At 43.6% G+C, this 12,213-nt stretch overlaps 1 protein-coding gene across 1 annotated transcript in view; it reads left to right on the top strand.

Annotated features, from left to right (window-relative positions):
- Nucleotides 1-12,213, top strand: part of LOC104939019 (glycine receptor subunit beta) — a 50,491-nt gene that overhangs the window by 20,192 nt on the left and 18,086 nt on the right. Inside the window, 1 exon segment of the mRNA XM_027275438.1 lies at nucleotides 3,665-3,771. Within this exon segment, the coding sequence (XP_027131239.1) occupies nucleotides 3,665-3,771 (107 nt within the window).

Below are 12,213 nucleotides of genomic sequence, written 5' to 3'. Positions count from 1 at the left end.
GTGTGTGTGTGTGTGTGTGTGTATGTATGTGTATGTATGTGTATGTATGTACACGTTAGTCCTCTTTATTCAGAAAGCCTCATATCACATCTACATTTCAGGATCAGGTTATTATAGACACAGATTAAATGTTAAATATAAATATTTCAATATTTATCATCACAGTAACAGTGTTACACACATTAGTAGCTGTAAACACTCAGCATTAGAAAAATACATACGTTGGTTTGGTGCTTACATAAGGAGTAAACATTTATAATCATCACTTTAAAAGTTACATACGTTGTTTTTGGTGCCTGTTTGTTTCCCAGATATATTAGTGTGTGTGTGAATGGGTGTATAAGAGACATTAACTTAAAGAACTTTGTAGAAAGGCGCTTTATGAAGTTCAGTCCATTTCCTTGTATTAGTTTACGGGCAGATCTGCCCGAACCAATACGGCGGCGCCGTTTACGTATCACGACCAACGACCAACCCGCTCAATGCGGCGTCTATGTATATATTCAAGGATTCAAGGATTCAAGGAGTTTTATTTGTCATTGCAACACATGTAAACATGGGATGGAACGAAATTGGTTTCCCCTGGTCCTGGAGCAGCCCAATATCAAATATAAAATAAAATATGAAATAAAATATATATATACATATATATATATATAGAACATAAAATATAAAAAGTAAAGGCAAATTTAAATTTAAGAAAGTATATACAATAAATAGAAAAACAACAACAGTATAACACCATGGTGAGGTAGTGAGATGTGCAAGTGTCCAGGTTGTGCAAACAACTGCATTGTGCAAGTAATTGTAGTGCAAAGTATTTTGTATTATTGTCTGTGCATCTGTGGTGGGGGGTCCAGATGGGGGGGGTGGGGGGGGTGGAGGTTGGGGTTCGGGGATAAGGGGCAGGGGCTACAGGGGTCCTTCCAGAGTTCAACCGTCTCACAGTTCTGGGAGAAGACAGAAACTTTCTCAGTCTGGTGGTCCTGCTCTTAATCTCCGCAGCCTCCTGCCCGAGGGGAGAGGGGCAAACAGAGGTCCGCCTTGTGCGGTCGTTGACCGTGGGCGCTCCTCATGGATGCGGGAGGCCCTTTCCTGCATCTGGAGGTGTAAATGTCCGTGGTGTGTGGGTTAGGCTGCATCCCACCGTCCTCTGTGCAGCTTTAACCACCCTCTGTAGCAGCGCTTCTTCTCTCTGCCTAGCAGTTGCGTTGCCCACTGTTGGATCCAATTTGGTGCACATGACCTCAGCTTTCTCATCCACACATCTGTTAGACCGAAGGTAGGACCTGAAGCTCCCCAGTCAGCGCCACCGCAGCCTCCCCTGATGAAGTTAGAGGCGCTGTGTGCCTTCCTAACCAGATAGGAGGTGGTGTTGGTGGCTCGGTGAGCGTTTGCCGATGTTCGCACCCAGGTACCTGAAGCTGGAGACCCATTCCACGCTTTCCTCCGATGTGCAGGTTGGCATGGGGGAGAGTCTTGCCCTTCTGACGTCCACGATATCTCTTGGTCTTTTTCACGTGACTGCAGAGGTTGTTTTTCTTCACCAACCCCCAGGTGTTCCACTTCCTGCCTGTAGTTCGACTCGTCGTTGTTGCGATTCGTCCAACACAGCTCAGCTGTATCTCTGCAAAAACTCATATAGACAGCTCGGATGTCTCGCTGAGCAGTCGATGTGTGATCAGAGTGAACAGAGGGGGTCAAGTCACACAACGCCTGGGGGAGAGCCTGTGGCTGAGGGTGATGGGATGGAGGAGGAGGAGACCATCATGGAGTCTTAAACAGACCTGACGTCCTTTTTTGTAATGAAGTCCGAGAACCCAGTTGCAGAGGTCGGTGAGAAGCCCGAGCCCTTCACGTTTTCCCCTCCTTTTTTTTCGGTCCGTCTTGTTTCCGAAACCCAGCGTCTGCCGTCTGATGGTGTTGAAATGCAGACGTGAAGCCACAAAGAGCGCAGGACGAACATAAGTAGTCTTTTTCTCTAAGGTGCCGGTGAGGGCTGTGTGGACCACAGAGGCAAATGGAATTCCTCTGGATCGATTTTTTCTGTCGCATACTTGTGTTGGGTCCACAGTGACCGTCGCATGCCGTCTATTATGTGGGCCATCACCAGTCTCTCCGAAGCACTTCATGTGACTATCGGTTTGAGGGCAAACCGGCCGATAGTCATTCAGGCCTGTCATGTGGAGGTTTTGGGCGATGGGTGATTGTGGCCCGTCTTCAGGCAGGTGGGGACCGCTGCTTGTTGGAGGAGGTGTTAACGATTGTCTGGTCAGGGACATCCGTCAGCTTCGTGTGCGCAGCTTCCTCAGCAGCCTCCGGAGATTGTTATCGGGAACACCCGTGGCTTGCGTGGTGGACTTAATCTATCTGGAGGGTTCTCTCACCCTTGCTGGGGTCAACGCTGTATGGGATCTCTTCCTGGTGGTGGAGTTGAGTCATGGCGCTGGGGGTAGGTGTTCGTGGTCAATCCCACAGGGGCGTAGAAAGTGTTGAAGCGTCGGGCAGAGAGGAGTCACCTGGGGCCTGTGCATCTCTGTGTCTTGGGGCAATTTGCTCTTTGTTTTGTCTGTACTTCCCAGTCCATGGTTGTTTTCTCCTGGTAGCCAGGGTTGAAGATGCATTCCTGTTTGATGGCAGTGCAGGCTACTCAGTGTCATCATGAGTCTCGGTGGCTGGGTTCTGCCTGTTAACCGTCTTCCCCATATCTGAGGGAGGGCAATTGTGATGCCTGGCTTTGCACAAGAGAGTTCCAGAAAGGGTTGTTGATTAGTGGCATTTACACCTTGCTCCTGCTCATCTTTGTGGTGCTAATTAGCTTTCTGTTAGCCTGCTTTTTCTCACTATTTGGGACATTGGGCAGAGGGTTTCATCCCATATGTCCATTTACCCTCCACGTTCCACTTCGAGCCGATGAATTTTAGTTTCCAGTACTGCTATCTTCTGGAGCAGTTTGTGGTAATCATCCGTGGAAAGGGGGGCATCTTGCTGCTAATTAGCTTTTGTTAGCTGAGCTCCTCAGTCCCAGTCACGATGTGCAGGCTTGTGCTGCTGATAGGCCACGCTCACAAAATAAAACTGATTAAAATATTAAAATAATAAAAGTGGCAGTCTTCGGTAACTAAACTCCCAGTGATATAGGTATCCAGGATCCGCTTTCCAAAAAATTGTTTGCAAAAGGAAAGGATTACAATAATAGAAAAAACAGTAAAGCAGAGTAAAGCAGAGAGCAAAAGAGTGAAGCGTCTGCACTCAAGCAAGGTCAGCAGAAGAGTATTTTAAATGTAAAATAGTAAGCATTTTCTTAGTGAACATCTCCTTTTAAGACTATTTATACAATTTGATTATTGGTCTCTGATTCTATGGTGTTGCCAAGTCATTATTAACTTAATAACTTTGTTACTTTATATAGCATAAATTAGTGATTATTCTAGTTTTCCCACACATAAAAAAACAAAAAATGTGACAACACATATGCCACAACATTATCCCTACCCATCAAAATCTACTAAGCTTGTATATAAATACTAAAAAATACTTACTTATGAAAATATATTGTGTTTTAAGTCTGTTAAATACAATGATACAGACTTATGGCTAAAGATTTTTGTGTTTTAGATTTTGGTGTTCACTTTTTCATGTCTATTAATATCCTATTTAACAGCCAGTTGTCCCCAGAAGATCTGGCGCAGGTTCCAGCAAACTCCACCTCCAACATCTTGAACCGTCTCATGGTCAGTTATGACCCAAGAATAAGGCCTAACTTTCAAGGTAATGCTATAAACTGTACAGGTAAGTGATGACAAACAATGTCTTCTTAGAAAGACAGCGGACACAAAGGATCAACTAGTATGTTTATGTGCGCTCATCCAGAATGACAATGTCCTTTTGCTGAAATTTGCAGAAATTACACTGGGTTACAAAAAAAATATTTTTGTAAGTTGTCTATGTTTTTTCAACTGAATTAGAACCATTTTGCACCGCTGAATCCAAAAATGACATCCATTTTTCTCAATCAGGTCAGGTTTTTATGCTAATTTGATTTTGAAAAATCCAATCTTCTGACTAAATTGATTGAAATTATCAGTTGATTTTTGTTACAATTTCTCATCCAAAAAATGTTTTAGGAAAAGAAGGAAGAAAAAAACCCAGAATGTATCAATTAAATGTTACAAAACTTCAATTTCTGTAAATTGAATAATAGACATTGATAAAGGTAAATACATTGAAATTGAACATTAGGTCGTCATTGTGCAAAATTCAGGGCATGTACTTCTGTTTCTTCGAACCCCTCGAATGCTCAGCAGCAGGGACGTCTCTCTTCAGAGTCCCACAGTAATCAGCCATCATGACTGCATCCCAGCGTCCCTGATACCTGGGGCCTCATGTACGAATACTTGCGTGGATTTCCTACTAAAACTTGCCGTACGCCAGAACCCGGAAACTGTCGTACGCATAAAAATATTCAGATGTATCAAAGTGTGCGTTCGCATGGATCCAAGCACGTTTCTTTTGTACATGCCAATCAACGTGGAATTGAGCGCACGTGCAACTCCACGCCCCTATTTACATATGCAAATCTATTTAAATAGGCCCTGGACCTGAGATTCACCTCTTCTCCGATCAGATAACGCGATAAACAAAGGAAAGAAACTAAATTTCACAGAGTCTGAGCTAAATATTCTAGTAAATGAAGTGGAGATTCTGTTTGGTGCCCTGTAAACAGGGATAAATTTGACCAAAAAAAGACATGAGTGGTAGTGTGTGTGTGAGGCTAGAAATGCCGTGGGATCCGAGCAGTGCACACACAGGTGTGGACAGGTGTGGCGCTGCGGCTGACATTTTACGCCCGCTTTTACTGACAAGAATACTGAACACAGGGAGACAATCAGGGGCTTGTTAGAAAGCTCTGCAGCTCTAATTTCACCAGCAGAAAATAAAGAAAACCAAAAACATGATATTTGAATGCCACATGCCCAAATGTGCATTAGCACACTGGCACGGTGCGCGATGGGTGGCTTCTGGGTAAGTAAAAAAGTTTATTCCTTTAATTGTCCCGTATGTAAACCAGCGTTACGGGACAATTAAAGGGATAGAAGCCACCAATCGCGCACCGTGCCAGCCTCCAGCCTGTTCCCAACCATGCTGTTGGTCAGAATGAATGAGTCGTGCGTTGAACCAGGCTACCTTGCCACGATGTTAGTTAGTTGCATTTGCGCATTGATGGAATGAAAATGTTTCCTGCTAACATAAACAAATTCATCCTGTGATTTTATAGCAATGTGTGTGCAGTCAATAGCTCCGATTACATCAGGGAAACCGGCTCTCGCTGCAAATTGCGCTTTAATGTCGGCCTGTTCAACAGCATTGTACGGGAATCTGATGTACCAGGAAGACATTCGGATGATTCCGTCCCACACAGCTGGCATGGCTCGGCTCAGGGTTAACTGGCACACTCCTGACCGATCGGCCAGCTCCCACTGGAATGCCCCTGTTGCCAGGAACCCCAGCGTAGTCAGGCAGCCGGCCCCCGTTGCGCTCTAGGGCCGGCCGCAGCTCTGCGCACATCTCCAGTAACACTGGCCTTGGTAACCAAAATCGCCTTATGAGCCAATTATCATTGTTTGCAAGTAAATCCTTGCATTGCTTAAATCGCTCACGGCGGATTGCAGGTCCTCTAACAACTTTTGTTAATACCATTTTCTTCATCACATTGCGCATGCTTTTATATCCACCCATATAACTGCAAACACGTGGGGGGGTTAATTGTTCATAAGTGTGTCTCTGATGTGCACATCACTCTGATGACTACTTGTTTTCACATTATTAACAGTTTCCCAGCGTCACCTCTAAGTGTCGCCAAAGGAACAATAGCTGTAGAAACGTGCGTACGACAGCTATGAAATTGACGTAGGGCACGCACATTTCTACGATTGTTTCACGTTTGATACATTTGAACGTGAGCGTGGAAAAAGGACGTACGCCCCTTTTTTGTGCGTACGCATGCTTTGTACATGAGGCCCCTGGTCTCTATCTCTTTTATGTCCTGATGGAATCTCTCCCCTGCTCATCACTCATTGATCCCAGATTCTCAGGAAACCGATCCATATGTGAGAATAAGTAATGCATTTTGATGCTCATGTTGCATCCAAGGTTTTTGAAAGCAGTCAGCATATTGGTGACAAGTTCTGCATAGTTCCTGGCCTTGTTGTTGCTAAGAAAGTTCTTCACGACCAGAAAAAAAGCCTTCCATGCTTCCAGTACCACTTCGTTCATTGAGTTTTCAAACTCAGGATCAATCACATCAGTAACATCAATAGCGCAGAAGTAGCAGTCAGTGGTTTGTCGGCTCCCTCCAAACCATGGGAATTCTAAACTTCAGACAACAATCCTTGCCTTTGGTCGACTGACGCAGATACTCTGTGTATGACTTGCATACCATGTGTGGCGCACAAGCTTTATCCTGGTTACCAAGTTTAATACCAAAATAAGCATGGTAAGCACGCTTTATGAAACTTATGACTAGATTCCTGCTCGGAACAATGATGCATTCACCGCAGATGTAGCAGAATAGGTCAGGCTTATTTTTGCAAGATCTTCTAGTCGAAGCCTTTTCATTCATTCTTGTAATATATAAAAAAACAATTAGTCATAAGTTGGCATATGCAAAATCTTCATATTTCATTTATTGCAAGAAATATAAAAGAATTTTGCATCATATGACGTGAAAATATCTGTATATGTAAACAAAAACGTAAAAAAAAAACAAATATGTAGCTTAGTTCAGAAAGTTGACCTGATTGAGCAAAACCAATATGACTTTTGGATTCAGCACATCAAAATTATCCTAAATCAGCTAAACAAACTTAAACAATAAATTTAGTGTTGTGTTTAGTGTTTAGTGTAATAAAAACTACCAATAAGAGCAAGCAGTGCTAAGTAGTTAATGGTGGTAACAGCAAGACATAGAATTCTGGGGTCAGCCATACAAACTATTGTCTTTCTAATAAAGAAGTCAGGCAATAAGGCCTTTTTCCATCATTCTGTGAACAGCTGATTTTATGCTCAATAGAATCAGAATCAAGTTTATTGCCAAGTAGGTTTGCATTTACAAGGAATTTAAATTGGTGTAGTTGGCACAGAATAAATAAAAATAGGTCTGGATGGGGAGAGGGAGAGACTCAGTGTCAAGGGGGGGTGCCAGGCCTTGTTAATAAGTCTAGTAGCGAATGGGAAAAAGCTGTTCTTGTGGCGTGAGGTTTTGGTCCTGATGGACTGCAGCCTCCTGCCAGAGGGGAGTGTCTCAAAGAGTTTGTGACCGGGGTGGGAGGGATAGAAGATTACAGCCAATCACCTTTTCAGCAGACATAACACTGTACGTCCCTCCTAGACCGGGGGAGGGTGCTGGACACACCCGGACACTTGTGAGTGGGCACTCACAAGTGTCCGGGTTGTCCACATCTCCAGCACTCCTGCCCTGCCGTGGAACCCTCTGTAAGTCGAGAGCAGCACTTGTAGCGGCTGGAACCTGGGGAGCAAAGAAAGGAGAAGGAGGATTAGTATGGGGGAGAGGAGAGGGTCGAGCGGGTGTGTGGTGCAGGGGATCCAATGCAGGTCTTTTGCGAGGTGCCGGTGTGGGACAGGTGGGAGAGGCTGGCTGATGGTCCTTTGCCAGAGTGATGGCAACAGCTAGGTCCGCCAGGCGGTGGCAGTGCACCCAGTCCAAGGTGGCAGCTGGGAGCCCCTCCACGAACTGCTCCAAGAGGATCTTTTCCAGTAGCCTCCCCTCGTCAGCGGAATCTCCTGGCTGCAACCACCTGGTCACCGCGTCTTTCAGCTGAAGGGCGAAAACGAATGGCCGATCGGCGGGTCCCAGCTTGGTCCACCGGAACCTGTGGCGATGGTCTTCTGTGGAGAAATCCAGTCAATCAAGGACCTTTTGATTAGGGGTGCACCGATCCACTTTTTTCACCTCTGATACCGATACCGATATCTGAGGTTTAGTATAGGCCGATACCGATCCGATACCGAAACAGAAAAACAGTGCGGAATTATGGTAACAAACTGTAAGTTTCATTGGGGGGAAAAGACTGGGATCATGAGACTTGCTTAAACATTTCTTTCCATTTTTTTTAAAAACAAATAAACATATAAATGTACTGAATTATTTATTTATTTAATAATTATGTACCAGTAAAACAATCTTAATCATAAAAATATAGTGTGACTGGTCCAGTCAGTGCAATTAGGGACTCAAAATACAATGTAAAACAAAATAAACTAGAAAATTCCCGCAGAAATTTTGAGAGTGACGAGTGGGCTATTGCGGGGGGTCTGTAGTCAAAAAGCACACCTCAAATAGTCATTTTTAACATGTTTATTTAGTCACAGGAGCAGCTAGCGCTCCCGCTCTAGCAATTAACATTAGCGTGTTAACAATAACCATGTCTTTAATTTTTAGTGGCTAATGTTAATTAGTATATTAACATTTGCATTAATTTTAGCATTGGCCGCTAATGTTGCCAGTTAGCATGTCTTTACAGCTAGCGTTAACGCGCTAGCTGCTCTGCTGTCTCTGACGTGCTAGCAATTATCATTAGCATGTTAACATTAGCATGTATTCTTAGTGACTGAAAATAAGCATGTTAGCATTAGCATGTTAGCAATGAGCATGTATTTAATTCTTAGTGGCTAATACTAATTAATAAGCATTAGCAGGTTACCATTAGCAGGTTAGCATTAGCATGTTAGCATTGACATGTATTTAATACTTAGTGGCTAATGTTAATTAGCATTAGCATGTTAACATTAACATGTTAACAATGATCATGTATTTAATTCTTAGTGCTGGTAAGTGCTAGCGTTGACACACTAGCAATTACCATTTTAATTAATTTTAAGCATTGGCAGCTAATGTTAGCAGTTAGCATGTCTTTACAGGAAGCACTAACACGCTAGCTGCTCTGCTGTCTCTGTCGGCCATTTTACACAGACAAGTTCAAATGCTGCTAAAATGGCCGCCACTGGGCTTCTGCACCTGTTGTCAGTTGGAACTTCAGTTGGAAATCCTGACAGAGAGAGAGAGAAAATGCTGAGACCACCCCTCGAAAAGGAGGGATCTCTGGCCAAACCGTATTTCCAATCATTGAACCGAAATCACTGGGAGCATCCTGTGCCCTTCCTGAACGTCTACATATTTGTTTTGTGTCGATAAGTGAAGAAATATGCCCTTAAGAGCAATTCAGAGAAAGTTTTATTTTTTCACTGATTTTTCTCCCTGCTCCTCCCCCTAGGTGATGATGTCATCCACTCTAGCACAAACATTCCGCCACATACACACCCATTATAAACCCAGAAATTTGACTAAAAACCTGCTCAACTTTAAGCCTTGATAGCCTTGAAAAGCTGTCGATGAGGGTAGTGAATCCCTGAAGAGATTAAAAGTTTAAATGAAGTCTCTCGGTGAAAGTATGCCAGAGCAGTTCATTGTTGAAAATGTCTGTTGAAAATGTATTTTTTTCGGGCCTCCCCATTCATTCCCTATGGTAAATTTTTTGCAGTTTTTCGCGAATAAATTTGCGAAAAACACGTGAATCTCTTAGAAAAGTAATAGCACTTGATTCAGGATCAAGACGCACGTTTTGATATATAATTTGTTGGGGTCCTCTCACCGCTGTGGACCGCATTAATGTTCGAAATAGGGCGGAAAATGAATAATAATGCCATGAAACACTCAGAAGAACAATAGTTGACGAGTGCCTACGGCATCCCTAGGAGGAGTTTGTTCAAACATGACCCTTTATTAAACAGCCCAAAACAGCAAAAATGGTGATTTTCATTCTTAAATATCTCGCTTCCAGTGTAGCCCATTGCTCCAAGAGACTTTTTTGTAGATCTTGCCATGTTCTACATTTTGGCTGAGTTTCATAACTCTGTGTCCAAAACTGTGGCGGGGCTGTTCCAAAGAAAAGTTGAAGGGGGCGCTATAGAGCGCTTTTGCCCCGCCCCCTAATTAATTATGCAGCCGAATTGTGCATAATATTGGTCTTAACAACCACAAGAAGTGTCAGACAGGTCTGAGGAAGTATATGATAGCCCAACACTTTTGCCTGAAAATCAGCCCAAAAGTCATCGGAGTCTCACTTTTTTCCGAAAAAAATCGGCACCGTTGACTTTGATGCACTGTCACGGCCACACCCTCTAATGAAAAGTTGTGTTTTTTATATCTTTTCGTTGTCGAGGTCTTGAGAACCACACACACCAAGTTTCAAGCACATCAGATAAAATCCCTACGAGGAGTTTGTTCAAATGCGACTCCTGGAAATGACCCCAAAAACACGAAAAGTCCAAATTTGACAAAAATTGTAGAGCCATATGCGTACGTCCATGTGCGAGACCCCCAAAATGCGTAATTTTACACCCGATATAGGGGTGGTAGGCAAATTTTCGTGAGTTTTCGGGGGGATATGGGCCGTCGGAAATGCGATTTACTTTTAAACGTCGTTCAGCGTTCCAAATCCAATAGGGCCTCGCCCCAGCGTGCCGTGCTCGGGCCCTAATAATAAAGGAGCTGAAATTGAGAAAACAATAACTTCACTAGCTTGGATGGTAGACTTTCAAAAGCCGCTGCTGCTGCTTCTGCTTGGAGTTGCTGCTGCTGTTTCCACTCGGGGGGCCTTTCCTGGTGGCTCCAAAGCCGTTGATGCTCCATCAGCAGTGGTGGTCCTCACATCTTCCTCCAGCTCCTTAGCCAGTGCATCTTTCCCACGGTTGGCAGAGTCTGCACTGGTGAAAAATCTGAAAAAATAAAACATGTTGGGTTCAGTTATAAATTCAGCAAACTAATACTTCTTGAAATAAAAAAACAAAAAAAAAACACATATGCATGTATGCTTGCTTTAAACTTCAAATATGTTATTACTGTATATAACATCTATAATGTCTGTATAATATTTATATGTTACATGTTCTAGTAAGGTCAAATAATCTTGAAAGTGAAGTGAAATAACTTACAAAAAGTTTACAGTCTCACCTGTCCTTGTGTCTTGGGTCCAGCAGTGTGGAAAGTACATACAGAGGTTCGTCTTCCACGGTGCTAAAGCGCTTGTCAATAGCTTCTAAGAGCATCCTTTTCATGGTTTTAATCCCAGAGTCAGCCTCGGTTTCCATAGAGAGGAGACGTTTCAGAACGGTGACACTTGGGACAACATCAGCAGTGGAGGATGTGGCTGAGCTCACCTTCCTTGTAAACTCCTCAAACGGTTCTAGACAGTTTGTTGTTTTTTCAAGCAAGGCCCACTGGTTTGCCATGAGTGTTGTGGGCAGGTCATGGTCAGCAGTATAAGCAGACAGTGCTCACTTCTGTTCATTCTGATCATGAAGTAGGTGCTATTCCACCTGGTTTTGACGTCTTGCTGCAGGCGTTTTGGTTGTAGGTTCTTTTAAAGCTGGATATCTTGCAGCCGTGAATAAGCTAGCGAGGAATGTTTGAAGTGTCCAACAATCTGTCTCGCACTTGAAACGGCATCACTCACAGCACGCTGTGATAGAAGTCCCTCGATAACAACGAGATGCACTGTATGTGCAACGCAGCCTAAACTACGCACTCTCATGCTGTCCATCACCTTTCGCATGTTGCTCGCGTTGTCCCTCAGAATGACATGGACTTTATTCAAAGGAATTTGCCACTTATCAAGCATTTCTTTTAGGGTAGCTGCAATCGCGTCACTGATGTGTGACCCACGGAAGTTTTTTGCACTCTCACATCGAAACTCTCATCCAGCCAGTGTGCTGTTAAACTCAAAAGTGACACGGGGGAAACGTCAGAGCTCCAGATATCTGTCGTGAAACTCAGAGCTTTGACGTCGTTTATCCTCTCCAATATGTGTTTGGACACTTTACCAGCCATCTCGGACAAATATTTTCAGCTTACCATGTCATACCGTGGCTCCAGGTGGCTAATTAGCAGCCGAAATCCCTTGTCTCCAACAACCGACAGCGGTTGCCCATCCATGACGATAAAGTTCAAAATCCTTTCGGTGATTTTGGTTGCCTGCACACTGTTCATTGAAAATTTGTCTCCTCTTTCCTTCATTTCCTTTAAGGTTAGCTGCTTCATGCCGCCTTCTTTTTGTTTATTCTGTTCAACGAACTCCACATGCTCTCTCAAGTGTTTTATGAGGTTTGCTGTATTATAACCAGACGTTTTAGTAC

The sequence above is a fragment of the Larimichthys crocea genome, unplaced genomic scaffold, assembly GCF_000972845.2.
Source record: "Larimichthys crocea isolate SSNF unplaced genomic scaffold, L_crocea_2.0 scaffold131, whole genome shotgun sequence".
NCBI lineage: Eukaryota > Metazoa > Chordata > Actinopteri > Sciaenidae > Larimichthys > Larimichthys crocea.
Note: the sequence above shows the minus strand (reverse complement) of the source record. Positions and strands in the feature narration are given on the sequence as shown.